We start from the raw sequence: 24,572 nt of genomic DNA on the forward strand, positions 1-24,572 counted from the left end.
TGTAGAACTTTTCAATTTCTCTGTTCATTCGAACAGTAATTAAATCAAGTTAAATCGATAAAGATGAAATCTTACATGTTCCCTAGGCACCTTTTGACACTCAAGCAGACATTTTAGGCATTGTCCGATATGTTCACAATTTCCAGGTCAACAAGAATTCATATACATGTACAAGACATGCTATGTTGCTCAATCTTACTCTAATCTCTAGAATACTTGAATAAATTCTGCCGACACGTCCTTTGCAGCCTCTGCTCCCATCACAATCCTGCCTAAATGCTCCTCACCCTTTACATCTTGGCGTATGTATTATGAGGTGAGCACAATGTGCGAAATGTACAAAGAAGGAAGTTGTAGGAAATTATTTGTTGTTCCTTGATGAAATCAAGCTTCTCAAATACATTCCAAATCATTGACTTTATCAACACTTCTCAGATTCTCTACAACAATCCAAAACAGTGGCTTTTCTGGTCCTCTCGTAGAAAATTGCATCCACCACATGAAAAGACACCCAGGTCCACATGACTCAACTATGAACAGTTCATAAATAATTACAAAACCCACCAACACAACACTTTTAGTTCACACAACACCTATAAAATACTAGACTCTATATGAGCTCCTTATGCAAGACGAAAGGTTGCAATTTAAATGCCCAGCTCCTAGATAGTGATATTTCCACATTGAACTTACTGCTCTGTGATGCAATCGAACACCAGTTTGAGGTGCAAGATTTTCCACTGGTGTTTGCTGAGCTTTGCTAACAGAGGCCATAGTTGATGAAGGTTCTCCTTCACTTGAAGAAGGATCAGCTCCATTCTCGACATCTGAAGTACTCTGGTCCATCTCCCCATTAGTCTGGCGGGCTTTGGCAGCAGCTAGTGCCGCACTTATAGCCTCAGCCTCAGCTGCTGATGCCTCCACCAAAGACTCGACTCCAGTACTTGGTCTCCTGCTTGTGAATAAAACTATAAATATAGCATGTAAACAAAGAACTAAATCTTAACATTTCTAAATTATTCAAAAGCTGATTTCAATAAATGGAGATCTACCGTTGATGGCCATGTAGCAAAGCATTTTCTGCACTGATATCCATGGATACATCCCCATTGACAGGAGCTGCAACTGGAGTCCCCAAAACAACAGCGCCATTTGAGGTTGGCTCTGGGTGAGGCATTTTAACATGCCCATCTGTATAATTTGTCCGACCAGCAGTAGTTGGTGTTGCAGGTTGTCCATTTGCAATAGCAGCAGTTGCTGCAGCTGCATGCAATGCAGCATTGGTTGTTTCAACAGCTGCAGGGTCTTCTGCTACCAACAGATCATCTAACAGCACTCCTGTAACATTTAAACGACGTTAAATTTCAAGGACAGCTTTAAAAGTTTATAGATACAGCATTGAAAATCCACGTAAAACCAGAGCACTTGTTGATAATCAACAAGCGAACACGCTAAAGGAGCTGCAAAATGAATTTGGAAGGGGAGGGTGGCACACCAGTCCCCAGGGTGTTTCATTATCCATTCCAATAAACAATACATAAGACAGTATTTTCGGGTGTTTAACAGACTGAATGCTTTTTCCCTGCTGCTGCAGTATTAAAGCCAACCATCAGCATGCAATCTGTATTTTCATAGCATGAGAGCTACACCTGCCTACTTTCATGTTTACACAAGGATATCTCCTTGTGGCGTCAATGGCAACATGTAGCTTGCCATGGCTTGCAAGAGAACCAAACAGAGACTACGAGACAAGAAAGCTGAAAATCCTTGTCAAGGCACAAGGAATAGATTACGAGTTGAGGAAAGCAATGGCAGGGTATTGAAATGGCAATGGAAGACACTTTTGCAACATTTGCGAAGGGAGAAACAACAAGAAGAAAGAAGACTCCTTGCAGAGCAGCAAGAAAGAAGCAGTTGTTGCAGATGCATGAGATGCATGCATTCAATCATTGCCATCGAAGGGAAGAACACGAGCTTCTAACCTACATTTGTGCTGCTGACCTTCTATAACACAATCAGCTAGCCACGTTTTCTTGTGTGTTTTTGCACACATGTAAGTATGTATGTTTGTGGGCGCACACACCCACATGCATATGGGCGCACGCCAACACACACACACATGGCATACACCCCAGCCACCGTGATCTATATGACCAAAAGTGGCCAAAAACATGTTTAGCAGCCAGCCAACAGCGCTGCCAGCAGCAGAACTGCCACCGCCAGAAGCAGTTCCTTCACTCCTCGGTCAATTGTTCTCTGGCCCCCTGCCCCCCTGCTCACCTCGCAGCAAGCTCCTAGGGACTCTGACCCCGAGTTAGGCTAAACCTCCAGCCCAACCGGGAGGGCTAGGTTCAGCTAGGGGGTTCTAAAGAAATAGCCAACATGGAATGGCCTACTCTCTCCCCCACTCCAGAGGACATGCAATTATACACCTACACGAGCTCAATTGAAGAATAAGGCAACGGAATTAGCTAGAGTCAGGGCTGCTAGGAAGGATGGAAAATGGGCAGTTTACCGTGCACGCATAGCACTAATCAAAGAATTAAAATCCAAACCAAAAGACTCTCAGTCTTAAACTAATGTATGGCTGATTACTCTTTCAAACTATTACGTAGGTACTCTAAATAATTGGGGTTGCTTTTGCACTCCCTAGGAGCTGCAATGTGCCCTCCCTAAAGAAGATGTACTAGATGGGCTTTTTGTTGTCCCATAGACCTGTTGGTCTCCCGTGGACATTAATAGACTTTCTTCTCTCTCTCTCTCTCTCATCCTCATCTCATCCTCAACGGAGGGGCTGCAGAGACACTTGAGGCCCTACAGGTGTTTTGTAAAGAGAGAGACCTGAAAGTCAACCTTGGGAAGACCAAGGTTATGGTCTTCAACACCTCACATGCAATACTCCGACGACTCAATTTCACTTATCGAGCCGAGCCAGTGAAGATAGTGCAGTTCTACACATATTTGGGAGCAGTCTTCACAGTACGCCTTTTCACTATGACACGTATAGCCCAAGCACGACTCACACGAGGACGGGGTACTTTGGCCCAATTGGAGAGATGGTGTTTCTAGGCACACTTTCAAGATCCACCGACGAAGTGTTGGCTTTTGAATACGCTAGTGCTACCGACTTCCATGTATGCAGCAACCTTCTAGTAATGTGATCTACCAATAGCGATGCGGAAGAGATTTGAGCGGCTACAAGTGACCATGCTCAGTGCCGCATGAGATAGTACAGGCAAAATTCGCCATGACACCTCTGCAGATTGATGCCATCTTTCAGACAGTGACTTTCATCCAGAGTCTAGGACTTACCTCATGGGAGGCTACCGAGGCTAGCTATGGAGTCATCCAGGCGACTAGCTGAGGGTGGTGCGGACACATGGCATGCACGTATATCCACATGGTTTGCTAGACACAGGATCCAGATGGACAAGCTCCCCCCCTTTCAATATAGTTTCGATGCAACCCCTAAGTCGATCCCATGAGCTGAGATTAACCGTATCATACGGTTAGATCTTCTCCAACTCCACACGTCTCGCGCTTTTGGTTGAGATCAGGAGCTCCCCACCAAGACACAGTTCTATCGTGACCATTTCTTGAATGTCTCAGAGGAGGGATTCATCGTCAGACCCCTATATCTCGAGGACAGAAGAGTCTCACATGCATTGAGGATCGCCATTGGGCAAATGCAGGTCTCATCCCATCAGCTGAGGATTGAGATAGGGAGAGCAGCACATATACCTAGAGAGCAGTGGACTTGCATACTATGCACACTGGGAGTGGTTGAGACAGAGGAACACTTTCTTTCCACCTAGCGTACTACAAGATCCGGGGACGATACCACTGCCTCTATCAGGATGGGAGTGGCTTCGGCCCACTATCACGATTGATCCACTTCCATGACCAGGCCAGCATCGGGCTCTATCTGCTTGAGAAGCACCAACACAGGGAGACCCTGCTATGACAGATCAGAGAGCAGCAGGAGGCGATCACACCACAAGATGCAGAGGCTGACCACACACAATGGCACGTCACAGATTTCTATGCATTCGAGTCAGCTCCAAGACACAATGGGTGGAGGAGGAGGAGCTATCTACTATGCAGGCAGTCTGGATCACCGAGAGAGCATTGCAAAGGCCATCCACGACATGGAGAGCACCCAGAGCACACTCGATCGAGGTTCGCCCTATCACAGCTTTCCTCAGAGGAGACCGCCCAAGACGAGGGGTCACTCTGAACATAGTTCAACGGGTTCAGAGATCAAGAAGACCACGTCCCCCTCCGACACCACAGCATGAGACACTCAGACAGACTCAGAGTCGATACATTTTCGCCACTCATAGACTAGCCACCACAGTGCCGGGTTTCGATTTCTGAGTTTCCAATTTCCAGTTTCTAGTTCCAGTTCCAATTCCCAGCATGCTCCAGATAGCAAATAGCACATGATATGATATATATTTTTGTACTTAATTTTACATGAGCCATTGAGCTCTTTTTATTTCATCATAGTACTCAACCAAGGGTTTTAGCGCGCCCTTTGACTAAGCCCCTTGTGGCATGTATGAATTTTTCCCCTTTGGTGTTACCTTGTCCTATAGGCCCGCGAGGCCTCCCGTGGACATTAATATATCTTTCTTTCTTTACTCTCTCTGGTTTGATGATGAGTGCAGAAAGATGAGAGCCCGCCTCACACGTGAGCAATCACTGTGACATTTGACTTCACCAAAGGCATGGCGGATCTCACGCCGAGTGACACGGCATAAGAAGCAAACTTTCCTCATACACATGATGGATGAGGAGATTGGATCCTTTCGCAGCGGAGATCCTACTACGGGATGGGGGCTCTTATAGGAGGGAAAGTCGCCCATCCCCATCACAAATCCAGCCGTCTGGAATACATATACATGCTCTCTCTATGATGTCCCAGGTCAGACACCACCTGATATGTTCTTTATGCCCAGACCCACTACATGTCACTTGTTTACTGCACACAATGTACGGGCTGCCCTTCTCCAGCTTCATAACCGAAGACCACCAGATCATGAGGGATTACGCACTGAGCACTTTGCACATGGACAGGAGATCTTGATCCCGGTCCTAGCACAGTTGTTCAACCATGCCTATGCCATGGCTTCCCGCCTACCTGGAGCACCACAACCATAGATGATAGTACTGATACACAAGGCAAGAGATCCCATAAACACTGGGAACTACCTCACTCTTATGATTGGACAAACCCTAGCTAAGACATATGGGTCCACAGGGTCCATACTAGAGAGGGAGATCAACAGTGACACAGAGGGCAACAAGCAATGGGTTCTTGGGCAGCAGGGTTTTCAAAGACAACACTCCGCCCTGGACCACATTTTCACCTTGAAGGCTATCATTGAGGAGGTGAAATCAAGGCATCAGAAAGTCTACACTTGCTTCGTAGACTTTTGTAAGGCTTGATACAGTCCCATGTTCTCACATGATCAGGAGATTACAGGAGTTACAGCTCCTAGAGATCATGATATGGGGAGTCATGAGTCTATACCCAAATCATGAGTCTATATAAGTCCGTCGAACGAAGGGTGCGTGCCCCAAGAGGTCTATCAAACTGGGTTGAGAGATTATCGGAGTGAAACAAGGCTGCCCCCTCTCACCGACTCTCTTCTGGCTTTATATCGATGAGTCCACTTCCTTTGTACATCGCCTAGGTGGAGAGGGTTCACTTCTGGATGACCTGATGGTGCAGATACTACTGTTCGTAGATGACAGTCCTCATATCATCCTCAGCAAAGGGATTGTAGAAACACCTACAGGCTCAGGAGAGAGGGACAGTTAACCTTGTGAAAACCAAGTTTATGACCTTCAAAACCTCGCGAGCAGTGTCCCCTTGCAATAGTTTCACATACTGAGATAAGCCAGTGGAGATAGTGCAGTCTTACACATATTTTGGGGTAGTGTTCAGCGGGCCACGTTTCACGATGATCCATGCAAGTACGACACGACTCACACGAGGACATGATGCTTTGGCCCGACTAGAGAGGCAATGCTTCCAAGCACACTTCCAAGACCCTCCGACGAAGGGTTGGCTTTTTGACACCCTGATGAGATCGACTGCAATGTATGCAGCACCTTTCAGCGACAAAGTGGAAAAGATTTGAGAGACTATAGGTGATTATAGGATCCAGGATGATTCGGAGCAAGCCCTCAGTCCCCCATCAGATTATACAGGCAGAGTTCGTCATGCCCCCTCTCCAGGTTAATACCATCTTTCAGATAGTGACTTTCCTCCATAGAGTCTAGCCTTACCCTAGTGGAGATTGCCGAGGCTAGCATTGGAGTCTTCCAAGCGACTCGCAGAGAGTGATGTTGATACAGCATAGTACGCACGCGTATCCACATGTTGGAGATATCAGTCGTATAGTGTGTTAGTGTGTAGTACTAGGTGATCTAGTACTACTTTACACGTGTGAGTCTTGTGTGAGTGCCACGTGTCATCATGGGACTTATCCCATATGCACTAGGTGCTAGAGTGTGTGTGAGTAGCCTACATAAGGCTCTTGGAATACTTAATGATTGAATGAAAGCCTTTCATTATGTCTTCATTTGTGCATCATTTCCTCACACCCTCTCTCTGTCTCTCTCTCTCTCTCTCTCTCTCTCTCTCTCTCTCCCTCCCTTCACCATGCTTCTAACATGGTATCAGAGCCAGGTTCCATAGCTGCCACGTCACCCTTGTTCTAACCCTAATTCATCACTCTTGCACAAACCCTAATTCTGCTTCAGCCGCCTCTCCTATGCAGCCTGCTCATTTCCGTCTCTAGCTGCCTCCTTCTCCATAGCTTGCTACCTCAATTCTGCCTCTATCTGCCCCTCCTTGCAACCATTATGCATTCGTTTCTGACCTTACAGCCAGCCGCCTCTGTTCAAGCTCTTGTGGAGCACTAGGCGACCTATTCCCTGCTGGGCTGTGCCTTTTCTTGGAGGTACGTTCAACGTGTGAAGAGTGGGTGTAGACCATAGTATAAAAATATGCTCTCACACACACACATCCACACACCCACACATACTTGAGCATTCATTTATACAAAGTCTTCGTACTGAGATTCTGTCGGCACTCCGGAGGTGAAGGGCAGACTCAACCATGACGAAGGCTAGCACTAAAGGAGAAGACTAATCAAAAAGTAGTCCAAAAACTCTTCATTCAAGCTACAACTGCTTGTGGAGTCTAAACGATTTCATTTTAGTCTCTCCCAAACAAGCATCTAAATCTAGCTGATAGGGCAACGCACCATTTAAGATAGAAAGAATTATCACAATACCAGCAGGCCGCAACTTGGACGAAAACTTCACAAGGTGAAATTTGCATGTCCGCTAATACGGCAAAATATACCTAGATGAATCCGGGAACATTCCCAAACTCATCCTCTAAATTTGCTCATCAACTTCAGGTTGCTCTTCAATTGGCATATCCTGTGGCACTTCTCCATGAAAAGGCTTCAACAAGCTAACATGGAAAGCATTGTGGATGGTCCACTGCTCAAGTAACTTCAGCCTGTAAGCTACCTCATTGATTTTCTCAAGAACTTGTTAGGGGTGTAGTACCTCATATTCAGCTTGGTGTATAGCTTTACCTTCCCTTTCTTGCTCCTGAGGCGTGCCTTAAGAAAACGCAGCAACACCAAGTTCCTGCGATGCTTATCTTCATCTCTTTTCTGCTTGTCCTGACTGCGTTGAAGGGCATACTTAACTTTTCATACGCTGTCCGCAAGTCTTCCACATACTCATCAGCCAGAAATATCTTCTCTTTTGTATGCAAAATAGGAGGAACCTTTCTCGCTTGTCACGATCTGTGACGTATTCCTTTCTCTATTTCTAGACTTCCTTAGCTCTGCAAATACAACTGCCAAGTGTTGCCTATGCTCCTCTTCATCTTTCGAGTACACAATAATGTCATCAAAGAATGTACCCACAAACTTCCTGTGCTCTTTGAAAATACGATCCATCATGCGATTGAAGGTAGCAGGAGCATTAGTCAAACCCAATGGCATGACAAGAAACTCATAAAGCCCCAAAGTGGTCCTAAAGGCAGTCTTGTGTACATCTTTGGGACTGATTCGTATCTAATGGTAACCACTCTTCAAGTCAATGCGACCGAAGATGATTGATCCCTCTAATCGATCCAAGATGTCATCAATGCATGGAATAGGAAATCAATTCTTAATAGAGATCTTATTCGAAGCCCTGTAATCAATACACATTCTCCAAGATCCATCCTTCTTCTGCACAAGTAGGATGGGAGAACAATATGGAGAAGAGCTTGGCTAAATCAGCCCCTTCTGTAACAATTCATTCACCTGACACATGATCTCCTCCTGCTGTGCCGCATCACCCTGTATGGTGGTCGGTTCAGTGGAGAACTGCCAGGAATGATATCGATGGTATGATCTTCTGGCCTCTCAGGAGGTAACTCCTTTGGGAGTTCATTTCACAAGCATTCTTGAAACTGAAATAAAAACTCAATTTGCTGTTTTTCCAGCTTGGAGATATTAGATTCATCCTCTACTGGTTCCTTTTCTTTGACAAACATCAAATACGCTGAAAGATGCTTTTTCATTATAGAAGAAATTGCCGAAGCGGATACAATTGGGACTGATTTCCCTTTCGAGTTTACATCTAGGACTTGGGTTTTACCCCTATAAGTCAAGGTAAGCTTCTTATCATGTGCATCAATGATAGCATGAACACGGTACATCCAAGGCATCCCCAGCAAAATATCACACTCGGGTAAAGGCATCACATAAAAATCCTCATGGTCCACATATCCCTGAATGTGAATCCGTAGCTTCCCTATGATGGGAGTGACAAGGATACTAAGCTCCGGATTAGCCATGTTGGCCTCACAAAGAGGGCCAATCTCCTCTGGTCGAAGACCCAACTGAGTGCAAGTTCAGGGGTTATGAAATTTGCTTTGGCCCCTGAATCAAAGAAGTACAAACAATGATGATCCTGTAGCTTGCCCCATGCTCTACACATTTCTGTCTTCTTCTCATCATGCTCACCCCCAATGATATTAGGAATGTGGCCAGCACTTGGCTTGGGTTTCTTGCCTTTGGGATCCTCTTTTGTGCCTTGATTAGAGTCAGCCCGAGTTGCTGCAGGTTCTTTTCTCTTCTTGTTAAGACAATCTGCTGCCCTATGACCCGTCTCTTTGCAGAGAAAACACCTCCCTTCAGCAAACAATTTATTCCTCTCTTCAGGAGTGAGAAAAGAGGGCTGCTGTTTTCTTCTTTGACCTGCCACAAACTTTGATTTGAGAGGTACTTTTCCAGCTTGCTGTGGTTTCTTTGGCTCCTCCTTGAAGTTGCTTTTGAAGCCTGAGACTCTGCCCTGCATGAGTGAGTAAGCTGTGTTGGCATTCTCTATCAACTGTAACATGCTGGAAATGTGTGTCTTGGTACAATAGTCCCTCAGCTCTTTCGGAAGACCACAACAATACTTTTCAACCTGCTCTGAAAAGGGGACTGTTTTGTAAGAGCTCACAGGTAGAAGTGCATCCCAAAACTTCTTGTTGTAGTCTTCTAGATTCTTGCATTCCCTAGCATTCAAGTTATGCCACTGAGTCATGATATCCACTTCAAAAGTAGTGGTGAGCCATGTGACTTAGAATACCTTCTTAAATTCAACCCATGTAGTAGGTGTCTGCCCCTGAAGAAGGCGGCTAGACCACCACTGCTTTGCATTACCCTTGAGGAATGTGGCTGCCTTCCTAATTTTCGAGGACTCTCTGAAGTACCCTCCAGCAAAATCCAACTCAAATTGCTGCAAAAAAGTAAGAGCCTTCATCCTATCTGCATGTCCATTGAAGGTCTCAAACTTTACTCCTGCCCCCCCCTCCTTGTAATCCTTTATCTTAAGCCTAAGTTCCAAATGGTCACATATGGGGGCTTATAGATGGGGAGGTGACCTTTCCAACACACGGACCAAATGGGAATAAGCATGGTAGCAATGATCAGAATGTGCAGCAAGGGCAGCATGCCCAACCACAGTATGTGGTTCAGCCAACTCACTTTGGAGAAGGATCTATATTTCAGGCCATGACCTCACAGCCAGCCCCAAATTATTTGTATGCTAATGTGGGGATACAGGGATACAGCCTGGAATGTAGGGAGGCAGTCCCATGGTGTCACACTCAGGCAGTACCACTTGTGCCACCAAATGCAGCTGTGGGGGGTGTTCTTCAAGCTCCAGAAGGACCCCAAGGACAGCAGCCTCTTTATTTGCAGCCCCCTGGCTAAGGAGAACATGGGGGGGTGGACCTGGGTCCTGAGGGATGGCCACATGGGCAGCAAGATGGCTGCCATGGGGGCAGAGATCAAAGAGGAAAAGTAAAGTACCTGGATGCATCAAAGTGGCTGCAACACATGGCGTCAAGACCATGGCAGATGCAATGCATACATGGCATAGATCTGGCCTGGAAGAGACAGATCTGGAGCAGCACTAGATTTAAGGGTATCCCGGGGTACATGCGCCTACATGGCGAGCTATCTGGCGAGGTGTGTGGGTAGGCACATGGCCTGCAACATAACCTAAAGATGGCGCAGGAATATGGCGGGACAGATCAGGAAACAGGTCGGTCAACAGTAGAGCTGGTTGGGGCTGGTTGAGCCAGCCAACCAGGCCTTGGTTAGGCTGGTCAAGAGGGCTGGGTCCCTGCCTAGAACAAAGGCTGCAAAGGGCCTAGTAAAGACCCTTATATAGGGCTCTGGTTGGGCTGGTAGGGGCAGCCAACCAGGTCGGTTTTCAGCCAGACCGAGTCGGCCAAAATAGGGCTGACCAGTCAGCTATTTTGACCAGGCCTTGGGCCTCATAATTCATCCAACATTCAGCAAGAGCAGGAGCAGACAGGAGCAGCCAGAAGCCACTCCCTTGGGCCTCACACTGGATGTGAAGGAGAGTGGAAGGTGTGCTGCAGACTGAGTTCCCTAGAGGCTGGACCTTGGCTGTCTTCTAGGGCTGATCATCAATATATATCCTCTGGAGCAGCAAACCTACAGCAAACAGGAGCAGCAGTTAGGGCTTTCTTGGGCCTACTCCCAGGAGGTGAAGGAGACCTACAGAGAGCTGCACACTGAGCTAGTGAGTGCTGCCTACCTAGGCTGATCTACAGGCAGTAAGATAGAGAGGAACACTCTGGACAGAGAGTCTACATACGCTCGAGGTGGAGCACGTGGGCTCAGAGATCTAGAAGTACTTGAAATCTAGTAGAAGAACCTTTCGGTATTGTATCATGTCCTACTCTATGGACGGACGGAAATATAAAGTGTTGCTTCTATATTTGTCTCTGAGCATTGTCTATTTATTGGCTTGCACATCTATGCACATTAAGTCAAGAAGTTTGTGATTCCACACCCCACACCACACTGTGTGAGCTCCTGGGCAATTCTCTCAGTCTTCCGCTGTGCATACCCTCTGTTGGGTAATTTCTAACACCCTGTCTCTGTGGCACTGCAAGTGGCTGTACCAATGGTGTTTGTGGCTCTGGTAGTGGCTGTCCCACATGCATTTGTGGACTCTGAATGAGCTGTGCCTCTGCCCTTGGCATCAAAGCTGGATTATGCACAATCTCAGCAAAACTCTGAGTGAGCTGAGTCAAAACTTGCAACACAGAAGTCATCTGAGTTTGCATCACTGCCATAGCATTTGGCTGTACACTTGGGTCTGCACCCAATGGAACTGTACCAACAGGATTATGCACCCAATGGAACTGTACCAACAGGATTATGCCCCAATGCATCAACCTGAATATTCTGCCCTTCATGGGCTGCATCTTGCACTCTTATTCCGGGGTGTGCTCCAGCACCTTATCTGCTGCTCTGGCTTAGACTCTGAGTCTGCATCATAATCAAGCCTTATATGCTTCATATCCAAGACAATGGGTGGCTGAACCAACAAAAATCAGCAAATGCTTTCTCTACCCAAGCTGCCCAGCGACTCCTCTGGATGATTTGATGAGGATCTCGGCAATGTAACCACTGTAACCGGCCTTTGAATGACAAGTATTATCTCACAAATCTGAAATACAACCAACTTGAACCATTGCCATTTGCCCACAAGCAAAACTTAGAGCATGTAACTTCACAGCATAGCATCACTGAACCATTTAAAACAAGGGAGGCTAGAATGCCCCTACTCAAGCATGCAAAGTGACACCTGTTGGCCCCAACACTTGGCGCCCCTTCCGTTATTACTGGTTAGCTCAAATCATAGTTACTAGGGAACGAGGGTGTCAGAACGGGAACGTTCCAGGAAGGGGGAATGGGAACCGGAATGCCACATCATCATATGGCTTTAAACTATGTTAGAAAATGAAAGAAACTAACATTTTACAGCTTTAAACTTTATATACAAGCTCTAAAATACCCATTTGAAACTTTCAAAGAGCAAAATTTTACTGTTTTTTTTTTTGTTAATTGACGTTCCGAGGCCGGCTTGCTACCTGGAACAGCATTCCAGACGTTCTGGATGTCAGAACGCCATTCCCTGGTAACTATGGCTCAAATACAAGGGACTCCCTTCAAGAGCTCACCGCAAGTGCAACCTAGTACAATGCCAACCCGTGGCTGTGCCCGTGATCAACTCCCAGTGCTATTCTCTTGGTTCCCTTCAATAGCCATGCATAACACAAGTAGAACAACCCAATAGCATGGCAAGCAATGCATTCACATAGATCAAAGCCATTATTGAGCCCAAGGCTTGCCACTGCACACCCATGAAGAGAGTATCACAACCAGTGACCTAATCCTCTCATGGGCCAATGGCAGGGCATCCAACCTTGCAGATCTCAGCAAGAATGACAGTAGCATAGAACAGAAGGAGAAGATAAGAATCCAGCCAACACAGAAAGAGCCTGTTTCAGCCCAAAACAGCCCCTGAAGTTGGTTGAACAGTAGACAGTAGACTCTGGTAGGAGGGAGCTGCCTATGACTGACTTCCAGCACCAGAAAAGATCAAGAAAGAGAGGGTCCAGCAAGCTTAAACAGATCCTCCATGATTGCGTCCACCAGAATGAAGATTCCAGCCCACCAGCACCTCCGTTCTCAGTGCGCCTTGCACCAGACGGGAGCTAGAAGTGAGGCGTCCAAGAAATGGCCTCAGACGCAAGAAAGGAAGACTTTTGTCGTGAAGAAAGTCAAGAAAACCCTCGGAAAAGGCCTAGAATGAAGGCGTCCAAGTCTAGGAAGCATGCCAGCAGCAGAGAGCACCAAGGGGAGGAGAACTGTCACGAAGAAAGCTCCAAAATTCTTCATCCAGCAAGAGAGAAGCTGCAAAAATCCGCCATCTTCAGAATGAGGGGCTTCTGGTAGGGGTGAAGACTCAAAACAGCAAGGAAGGGAAAGGAAGGGCTCCAAGGCCTTCCAAGGGCTTCCAGAGGTGACACCCAAGTTCCACAAGGCAAGCAGAGAGGCCACACAAGCTCCACACACAGACACATGGCAAATGAGGCATGGGAATTTAATGCCCCTAGGGGGTTCAGTTGGCAAACCATGACCCTAATGCTTGAAACCAATGGCCCTAATTTGTAGGATCTCTAGGGGGTCAATTTTTAGAGGATGACCCCACTGAACCAAACCAATGACCTTAGAAACTGAAACCACTCTAATAGCACTAGGAGTGGCACTTATTGCACATGAAATCATAGGTACCTTTTGGGCATTAACTAAGGCCCCTAAGCTAAATTTAGTGACAGTGAGTTTGGACACTTCACTATCACCACCACGTCCCCGTGACATTTACTATTCTTCGCATTCAGCTTATTCTATCTTAATAGAATTAAGACAATCCTGAGATGAGCAATATGATCCTCTAGAGTCTTGATGTAAACTAAGATATCATCCAAGAACACAACAAGAAACTTGCCCAAGAACTCTCGAAACAAGTCATTCATCATCTATTGGAAGGTCGCGGGAGCATTGGTCAATCCAGGTAATACGAGGAACTCATAATGACCATACCTGGTCCAAAAGGCTGTCCTTTCTATATGTTTAACATAAATACGAATCTGGTGGTAGCCAATCCATAAGTCAATCTTAGTGAAATACTTTGCTCCAGCCAATCTGTCTATTAAGTCATCAGCACGAGGGAGAGGATACTTATTCGTAAACGTGATTTTATTCAATCTTTTATAGTCCACACACATTCTCCATGAACCATCCTTCTTCTTCCTCAGAAGAGGAGCACTCCAGGGTAATTTGCTCGGGCGTATATAGCCCAACTTCAAGTATTCTTGATGTTGCTGAGCTTACTCATCCTCTTCTAACTGGCTCATCCTATAAGGTGGTATACTTATAGGTTGAGAACCAGGGACTAACTATGCAATGGTCTACTGCCCGTTTTGGAGGCAAGCCTACCGGCAATTGTTCAGTAAGTACATCACTAAAATCATTCAACAACTTCTTTAATTCAATATGTTCAACCACACTTAAATCATTTGCATCAGACACAGATACAACAAATGAAGAAAATGAAATCAAAACACATTGAAACACATCATAAGAAGTTGTTTGTAATATATTTCGAACTTCAATCGCATTTACAAGAGGTCCCTCGGAGGGATGTATATCATCACACTGTATCAAAATTCGGGTGTCTCCTTACAAAAGGGAAAGGGTATGGGCTTCCCAATCAAATTGGACATGATGGGTTCAATGCCCAACAACAAGTCTACATGATCCAAGTGCATAACACAACACTCCAAACTATTTGCATAGAGGCTTGAATCTGGATGGGAAGTCGATCCACCTTGCAATCCCAAAACTACTTCCCAACTAGAAGCTGCATCTCGTAGGTCTGATCACTAGGCGTCGTACTCAGTTGTAGCTTCAGCACAAGTTTGTAATTAACAACGTTGTGAGAACTACCGAGGTCAAAAAGAATGTGAATCCATGTCCCTTGGATCTCACCATAAGCCCGGTAGAGATCATGGGGGCCAACTTGTGCAAATACTTGTCAAAGTAGTCTGAGCGGCTGTCTTTTCTTTGTAGGTATTCGGTGTAGGTCCCTAAGAGGCTCTGGGCCTCTTCGGGCAATCAGCTTGGATATGCCCACGCTCCTCACAAATCCTTCTAAAGCCGAAGCCAAAGCGAACAGAGGAAGCGCTCCTTGCTGTCCTTAGCAGTTTTATGCTTCTTCTGAGAAGGAGGCTCAGAAGATCTCACTTCTCCGATGCTAGTAGCTGCATTGAAGAACTTTCTCTTGTTCTGGGTCTCGGGTGTAGTCAACTTCTTGGTCGAGACAATCGTATCATCATAAATGCGTGCGAAACGTATGGCCTGTGAGAAAGAGAGTGAGAGAGCAAGAGAGCTGAACGTCAGATTGCAATAGATGAAGTGACTGAATACAAGAAAAGCGAAAGGTTTTGTTTAAGTGACAAAACCTTATCCTTCACTAACCGTAGTTAGTGAACTAACTGTGGTTAGGGCAAAAAACCTCTAAAGAGGGAAAAGTGCCCCTAACCTACTTATTGCATTACATTGGTCACTGCTAGAATATAATAATAATTCTAATACCCCTTGCAGTGCCAATGTCATGTACAAGGAAATGATCGATCACCAAAAGGAGATAAGTTCAGGGCACTGCAAAATGCCTCAAACTTTTCACGTGGAAGTGCTTTGGTGAAGATGTTTGCAACATTGTCATGTGTTGACACATAGATCATATTGATCTCTCCTGCATGCAACTTCTCTCTGACACAGTGATAGTGAACCTCAATGTGCTTCATGCGAGCATGAAACACAGGATTCTTTGCCACTTCTATAGCACTCTGACTATCAATGAGAATCGGAGAAGGACCCTCCAGTGAAAGATGAAGATCAACAAACAAACGACAACCAAACACATTCAACTGTCGCTGTGAAAGCTGCCCCGTACTCAGCTTCACATGAGGAGGTAGCCACTGTAGATTGTTTCTTGCTCAACCAAGAAATGCAAGCGTGTCCTAGAAAGAAACAATTTCCATTGGTGGACTGCCTAGTATCATAGTCTCCAGCCCAATCTGAGTCACTGTAAGCATGCATCTGCAAGTCACCCCCCTGGGAAACATCAAGCCAAAAGACTTTGTACCTTGCAAGTAACAGAAGATGTGTTTTACAGCCTGCCAATGCATAATCTTTAGGCTGTGCATATACCTGCTCACCTAGAAACTGAAAACTGAATATCAGGTCTTGTATTGCAGAGATAAATGAGGCATCCAACAGCCTGGCTATAGAGTGTGACATCAATTGATTCACCCGCATCATGCATTGTAAGCGTCAGCCCCGGCTCCATGGGAGTGGACATAGGCTTGTTGCAATCATGCATGTTGAATCTGTCCAAGAGCTTTTGAACATACTTGGACTGAGACATAACAATGCCACGTTTCTCTTGAATAAATTGGATCCCCAAAAAGAAATACAACAAGCCCAAGTCTAACATATCAAATGTAGCTTTCAATTGGACTTTGAAATCTGCAATTACTTTCTCATTTGATCCGGTGAGCAGCATGTCATCTACATAAAGAATGATGACCAAAATATCCCCCCCATCCTTCTTGATGTAGAGGGTGCTCTCAGTTGGACTATTGTGCAGCCCCTTGCTGGTTAGAAAGGCATCAATTTTGGCATACCATGCACATGGGGCTTGTTTCAGCCCATACAAAGCTTTATTCAGCTTGCATACTTGATGTGCATTTCTTGAAATTTAAAAGCCCGGAGGTTGTTTGACATAAACCTCTTCCAACAAGTCTCCATTAAGGAAAGCTGTTTTAATGTCCAACTAATGAACATTCCATTCAAAATTTGCAGCCATTGCTATAACTGACCTGATGGTGGTCATTCTGGATGTAGGAGCAAAAGTCTCCTCATAATCTATGCCCCTTTTCTGAGCATATCCTTTTGCAACCAGCCTTGCCTTGTACCGATCAATGGACCCATCTGGCTTTCTTTTGACTTTGAAAACCCAACGTGTACCTATGGCATTCTTACCTGGTGGCAAATCCACGACATCCCAAGTCTGATTTTTATGAATGGACTGCAATTCATCGTGCATGGCATTCATCCAATGGACATTATCCTTTGCTTCTTCAAATGTCTCAGGCTTCTCCTCATCAAGAAGAGTACCTGCATAAGCTTATTCAACTGAAAGAGCCCCCCCCATGTGCCTTACTGCACTACGAGTTCTGCCAGGCAATGGAGCTTCAAGCTTACTCTCCTTGAGAGTCTGAAGCAACCAATGCGGGACTGTTTTGGCTGCGTGTATCTCTTGAATTTCTTTGGGGGCTGAATCTGTACATGTGGATCTGGCGGAGGTTGCTGTAAATCCTGAGTTTCAGTGGGGGAACCAAATTAGACAGTCACTCTCCAAATGCTGTCACATTTATTTCCAACTTGAAAGCTTGTAGCAGCATAGGAGCCATAGCCAGAGGGAGAGACATAAATTCCGAGATTGCAAGAAGGGGGCTGGAAAGAGATCATGTTGTTGGCAGCACTCTAGTGGATATGTATGCCAAATGGGGCTTGCTTGCAGAAGCACGCGAAGTGTTTGACAAGCTGCCAGTTCGAGATGTAGTCTCTTCGTTTACGTCTTGAAAGCTTGTGGCAGTATAGGAGCCATAGACAAGGGACGAGAAACACATGCCAAGATTGCCAGCAGGGGGCTGGAAAGAGATCTTTTTGTTGGTGCCAGCTTGGTGGATATGCATGTGAAATTTGGCATGATTGGAGACGCACGAGAAGCTTTTGACAAGCTGCCAGTTCGAAACGAGGTTTCATGGACTGCATTAATCACAGGATACGCAGAGCAGGGGCTTGGTAAAGAAGCACTGAACTGCTTTGAACAGATGCGTTTTATCGAGAAACTGTAGGGTTTGCAGTGGAGCGATCAAAAAGTAGACAATACTCAGACACAACTGAAGAACCGAACTCAGAAAACATAGTGCCTGTCGGTAATATGAAAAACTGAATACAAGAACCTCAAGCCGTCGTGTCTGAAGGACCGTGGCTGAGGTGAATCAGAAAGATGATTCCATGTAGAGAGATAGTAGAAAAGATAGTAGCAGAGGGAGCGTAACGCAGTCCTCCGTGTAGCTCGATGATGACGAGGATGATGAAGGGCTGGAGCTGCCCTAGGAAATGGCTGAAAACCAGCATGCTCTGAGGAAGGAACCTTCAGGCTATCTAGAATAGCAACATGATGAAGAAAAGGAGCTGATCTGGGGCAGAAGGAGCTGATCTGGAGCAGAGGAGCAGAAGGGGACAGATCTGGAGTAGGATGGGACAGATCTGGAGTAGAAGGAGCGGATCTGGAGTAGAGGAGCAGAAGGGGACAGATCTGGAGTAGGATGGGACAGATCTGGAGCAGAAGGAAGGAGAGGCAGAAGAGGAGGCAGCAGAGGAGGCAGAAGTGGAGAGGAGAGGTAGATGGAGCAGGCGGGCCTGCAGCAAAAGATGGAGGAGATGAGCAGCAGCTGCAGGTCCTGTCCTGTCAAAGGAAGTGTGGGGGCAGAAGCCTTTTATAGGCCAGACCTAGCTGGTCGGCCACCTGGTCGGTAGGTCTGCCAGCTGGTCGGCCAGCTGGTCGGTGGGCCTGCCAGCTGGTCGGCCAGCTCTGGTCAGCCAGACCAGCTGGTCTTTCTGGCCACTTGGTTGGCTGAGATGGCTGGCCTTTTGGCTGGCCTGTGAGCTGTTAGATTGCCCCATAAATTGGGGACTGCTTAGTTGCTGAATAGGTTTTTGATGCCAAAACTGCCTTTTATTGCTGCTGCTGTGAAGTCGACCACCTGGCAGCATTCTTTCCAATATTTCGAGGTTTTAGAAGGTTTTTTCGACCTGTTTTGAGGCTGCTGTTACATTTTCGAGCTGTTTTGAGAGTGCTGCTGCAGGATTGTTAGAAATGACCCAACAGAGGGTACGCACAGCAGAAGACTGATAGTAATGCCCAGGAGCTCACACTGTGTGTGTGTGGGGTGTGGAATCACAAACTTCTTAACTTATGTGCATGAAATAGATGTGCAGACTCATCAATAGACAATGAACCAGCCAGATAGAGAAACCACCAAAATAATATATTTCCGTCCAAAGCTATGGACACAATACAAAAGAGATAGATCCAGAAACCCACCAATGGTGTGGTCCTATGATCTTACCACAAGGTACTTCTCCCATCTGGTGGCTATCTCTAGACTCGAGCCCGCGTGCTCCACCTTGAGCATAAGTAGACTTTCCGTCCAAAATGATCCTCTCCACCTTACTGTCTGGAAACCAGCCTAGGTGGGCTGCCACTAAAGCTCAGTGTCATCCTGCTTCAACATGTATCCACTTGCTTGGTTTGTTTTTCAATAGTATGCTTATTAAGAAATGAAATGTTTTCCTACTGTTCAGTTACGGAGACAATGGGGACTAGGTCTTGCTTGGGGTTATGGGCATTAGTGACCCACAAGAGTGATGGCCTCTCTTTGAGAGGAACATCTGGAAACCACACCCCACCTGAGTACCCAAACATGGGACCAATCAAATGCACAGATTGCATACCGACCTAGGAACCATTCAAGAGAATGTTCCCTGAGCTTTGGGTGTGGGCCTGGCAGCATGCCAAGAGTAATGGAGATACAAGATAAGACGACAAACAAATGAGCTCAGTACGGCTCAATTATGACCTTAGAGTACATCAATAGATAGTCCAAGCTGTTAGGAACCCGTGGGTGCGATCAGAATTGAATTCTGACAACTTTGAAATTTTAGGGTTTTTTGGAGTGACACGTGGCAGACCGCCACATGGAATCTGAGCTTGCAGGTCAGTCCACCTGTCCCACACATGTGGCAGCATGCATGGCAAGTTGCAAGGCATGCAGGCCAAGTGTCTGGCCCCAAATCTGGTAGATTTGGGGCAAGTTGTGGGTTGTCCTCTTTGGGACTGCAGCCCACCAAAAATCTGGGACAAGTGTCCACCTTCCACTCTAGGCCTGGGGGGGGGGGGGGGCTGAGCCTATAAAAGAAGGCCTCTCCCCTTCGTTCCCTACATGAAAATTCGTCACTTTTCTTCTCCCTCCTTTTGGATGATGCAGCAGAACCTCTCCAGCTCCTTGGGTGCAGCCAGCTTTTCCCCAAGCCATTCCTCAGCAGCACTTTCTCTCTCTACAACAACACATTCTCTCTCTACAGTTCCAGCACCTCCTCTCCAAAAATCTGCCCCCTCTCAGCTCTTCTAGAATAGAAGCAGCATCCTCTCTCCTTCTCCTAGCTTGGAGCAGCCACAGCCCCTTTCTCTCTCCTGCTGCAATCTTTCTCTCTCTACTGCAGAATTTCTCTCTACTGTTCCAGCCCATTCCCCTTGCAGAAATCTGCCTTTCTGTGCACCTCTGGAACAGCAGCAGCTCCTCTCTTACATCCCCTCCCTTGGGATCAGCATTGGCACTCTCTCTCTACAGCTATCACTCCATAAAAGCTTTCTCTCTCTAGCCTACAGGCTGTTTTTCTAAGCTGTTCTCATTCCAGCCAAATTTCCACACTCTCCTCACCCAAGGTAGCTTCAGAGGCATCAAGGACTTCATCTACAAAAGGGTCAAGTCACGAAGGCAGCCTGTATTGTCAAGTTTATCTCATTTACAGCACTATTTCATGTTGTTTCTACTATCTTTCTAGAAACTAGTGCTTGTCTCTAATGTTGGATTAAGTGGTGATTGTTGCAGGCTTCTTCCTTGTGGATTGGGCAAGCCAAGAGTTGAAACCTGAGCTTGAAGTCCTCCTTTTTGTTGTCTACCTTGCACATATGCTCTTGAGTCTTGTATCTAGGTCCTAGGTTTTCACTGAGTTCATCAGTTTGAAGGTGTATTGCACCTTGGTCTTGTATCTCCATTTTCAAGAATACAGTGAGCCTGGATTGGGGGGGGGGGGGGGGGGGGGGGCATCTTGGCCCCTCAATCATATTGCAATTTCCAATGATGTCACTTTGTGTTTAAGCTGTATAAGTCTTAATTCCAGCTTAATTGCAAACTCTTAAGTTCAAGTATATGTGTTTGGCAACTCGCAATCATTTCATTCAAACGCCTCTGCAAAATCTGTTGTCTGAATTGGTAGAAAGCACCGAGTAGTTTACACTCAGTCTGCAGCTCCTTCAGGGTCACCTTCACCTCCTGTGTATAGGCCCAAGGCTTGCCTTCTTGCTGCTCCTGTCTGCTGCCAGAGGGCTGCTCCAGAGAATAATTTATGAGGGCTGGAGGCCCTCCTTTTATAGGCCCAGGGCCCTGTCATAAAAACCGACCAGTCAGCTTCATACTGGCCGACCAGTCTGCTGCTGGTCCAGCCCTTTAAGGGCTCTATAACCGGGGCCCTTTGGCCCACACTTCTAGGGCCTTGGCCCTCCAATCAAGGCGAGGGCCCAGCCCTATATAAGGCATGCCACTGCCCACTAGCAGCCCCTTTTGAAGCTCCACCTGGCCTCCATGTGGCCGACCTAATCTGCTGGTCTGCCCCGCCCTTCTGTCGTGCTGGTTCTGCCCTCTGCCAGGCTATCTCCAGCCACATGTGCAGCACCGTACTCATCCGTACTGCTGCTGAAGTCAGCCGCCATCATGCTGCTGCTGAGGTCAGCCGCCATCATGCAGCCACTCCTCACCTCCTGTAGATGTGCTGCCCACATGACAGCCATGATGCTGTCCATGTGGCAGCCCCTTTCTTTTTCTGTGGGGTACTGCCCTAGGTCTCCCTCCCCCATGCTCTCCTCATATGGGGGCTTACAGATGGGGAGGTGACCATTCCAACAAGGACCACCTACAACAGCAGCATTTTCGGAGCTGTTCTTGGCTTCCAGCTCATCTACAACAGTCGTTTTTCATTGTGGTGGCCTACTACAACATTCAGAGTTGTTCTAGGGAGCCGCCCTTCACTTCAGAGAACTACTGTTGCACTTTGGTACACCTGCTACAGCATCTCGGTGTACCTTGGAGCTGCCTTGCTGAGCTGCTTCACAAATTTCGAGACCTATTTTTGTATTTGGAGCACCTACAGCCACCTATATCTGCCCACTTGCACACGTGGAGGCTGCTATTGCATTTTCGAGTCCTAGACCAGCTGCCATACTTGCTGGTTCTTCAGCTGGTGCTGCGAGTTTGTTCCCTCAGTTTGCACACATGGAGCCTCGCCCTCGTGGTGAAGATCAATCCGCATAAGTCTCAGCTTGGGATGAGAAGAATGACAAGGCACTAGTGCTTATTGGTGTGAGGTTGGCTAACAAACTACTTCATCATCTTGACCTCGCTACTTCAGCCAAGGAGACACTGGACAAGCTCGAGAATATACACGCCACATCTACTGGACCTGAGGAGCAAGCTCTATCTGCTATATTACATGATCTATCCCTCTCTGAGGTGATAGATGATGACCAGTGATGCTATGCGTTTTGTGTTGAGTCAAATAAAGGTTCTCAGCCTTGAGTTGTTCCCTCTACATTGAATGTATTGGGAGTTAATAAGAGGTCCTCTGCCCTAGGTTGTCCCCCCAAAAATGATTGTATTGTGTTTTCCTTTGGTTGATGGTATTGACCACCCAGTTCAGAGTAAGGGGGGATGACGAGTGATGAGCCATCACCGGTCGCAAGCTAACTGAGAAGTCACTATCACACGGGAGGTGTTGAATAGTTGGACTTGCTCTTTGCAATATTGCGGTGAAGGGGGGATCGGTCTACTCTTGCGTGTTGGGTCTCACAACTCTTTGCTCTGAAGGGGTTTGATCGGTTTGTGCTGGGCTCTATCTGATTGAGCTGCGACGACAGAGAGATATTGGTGCAACAGACCAGAAAGCGGCAAGGATTGATGCCACAGGTCACCGAGATCGACAGAGCATAGGCACTTGTTCTAGATTTCTATGCATCTGAGTCAGCTACCGGTGAGGCTGAGGGAGAGGAGCTTAATGAGATGAGAGCATCATGAATTAGCAGTAGGAATCTCTGCCACGATGCTGCCAAACGAGAGACACGCACTCCACATGCAACAAGGAGAGCAACCAGAGCATGCACGATCGATGTCCGATCTATCTCAGCCCTCCTTAGAGGTGACCGTCAGAGACGAGGCGTCACCCTTGATTTAGCCCATCGGATACAAAGATCGAGGAGACCATGCCCTCCACAACATCGAGAGACAGCTCAACAAACACATATACAAGAGCTCCTCACATCTCATCAAAGAGCCACCAGGTTACCTGGATATATCGAACCTGAGCATGTACTAGGAGCATTAGCTATGAGCACCTGCTACGCTTCTGATATTTTGCTACTCTACTATTTTGTTCACTAGCTTAGCACTTTAGCTTTCAGCGAGGGCCTTAGTGAGCCCTTTGCTTCAGCCCTTAGTGGCTTGTACAAGTTACCTGTTGGTTTTGCACTGTCTCATAGGCCCGCGAGGCCTCCCGCAGAGGTTAGTACATCTCTCTCTCTCTCTCTCTCTCTCTCTCTCTCTCTCTATATATATATATATATATATATATATATATATATGTGTGTGTGTGTGTCACCACAATGTAAATGTCCTAAGTCAAAGTACAGTTGACTATTTATTTGATCATAATTAAAGAGTTTTATATGTGTTAATTACGGTCAAAGAGTTATTTTAATGGTCAAAAGATTGACTACGGTCAAAGATACTTGACTCCAGTCAAGTAAACCTGACTGCGGTCAGAGAGTGTTGACTTCGGTCAACAAGACTTGGCGCCAAGAGGGTTAACCCCGGTTAACCAAGATGTGCCAACTCCGGTTGGAGAGACTTGGCTATAATTAAAGCGCCTTGACCCTTGGTCAAAGCTCTTTAATTATAATCAAGAGTGTTGACCCCGGTCAACCAGAGAAAATATATATATATTTACTTGTATATATATATATATATATATATATATTTGTTTAGATGTGCACATGTGTTCAGTGGGGACGCCCACCGTGACTAGGATTAGTCCACAGTGTGTTATTTGCATGCAAAGCGCTAACAATTAATGGGTACCATGGTGGTGCGCTTTAATTAATTGTTGCAGGTACTAGGAAGGATTATTTCTCCTAAGCGAAATGGGAGCCTGACAAGCAGCTAGGAGGCGGTTCGTGTGACCGAGAGCTTTGAAGACTCCAGAATGGCCCTTAGAGGCTTGTAATAGGATTTAGTCTAGATTTTAGACAAGTGGCAGGTTGCCAATTTGAATGGAGCTTGAAGCTCTTGTAAAAGAAGGGATTTTTCACGTTTTGTAAGAGAGAGATTTACGAGACAGCTCCAAGCTGAACTTCTGTAACAGATTTTCTGGAATGAATAAAGACCTTCGGGGGGGTCCAGCCCGACGATTTGTCCTGGGCCCTAGTGTATGTTCAGAGAGAGGGAGTGAGGGAGAGCTTTGGAGAATAAAATTCCGTCGATGAAGTGAAGCCATAGCTGTTCTTCACCGGTCAGCCTGGTTTTATTGGTATCAGAGTGCAGGTTCGTGGTTTTCTAAAGCTACGACGGTCTCAAAATATGCCTGCAACCAAAGGAAGGATCACAGCTGCACATGCCCTGTGCTGGGATAAGCATGAAATTCAGA

The 24,572-nt window shown here is 46.4% G+C and overlaps 1 protein-coding gene across 4 annotated transcripts in view; it reads right to left on the bottom strand.

Annotated features, from left to right (window-relative positions):
• LOC147890206 (serine/threonine-protein phosphatase BSL2 homolog) overlaps positions 1-24,572 on the bottom strand; it is a 90,787-nt gene that overhangs the window by 12,726 nt on the left and 53,489 nt on the right. For all 4 annotated transcript variants that reach the window (XM_087390366.1, XM_087390365.1, XM_087390368.1 and 1 more), the window contains 2 exons: positions 1,053-1,338; positions 694-952 (listed from right to left, as the gene is read on the bottom strand). In XM_087390366.1, the coding sequence (XP_087246492.1) occupies positions 694-952; positions 1,053-1,338 (545 nt within the window). The remainder of the gene's footprint in view (positions 1-693; positions 953-1,052; positions 1,339-24,572) is intronic.

This window comes from Dipteris shenzhenensis, chromosome 19, assembly GCF_047967505.1.
Source record: "Dipteris shenzhenensis isolate YYH24624 ecotype China chromosome 19, Dip_SZ_1.0, whole genome shotgun sequence".
Taxonomy (NCBI): Eukaryota; Viridiplantae; Streptophyta; class Polypodiopsida; order Gleicheniales; family Dipteridaceae; genus Dipteris; species Dipteris shenzhenensis.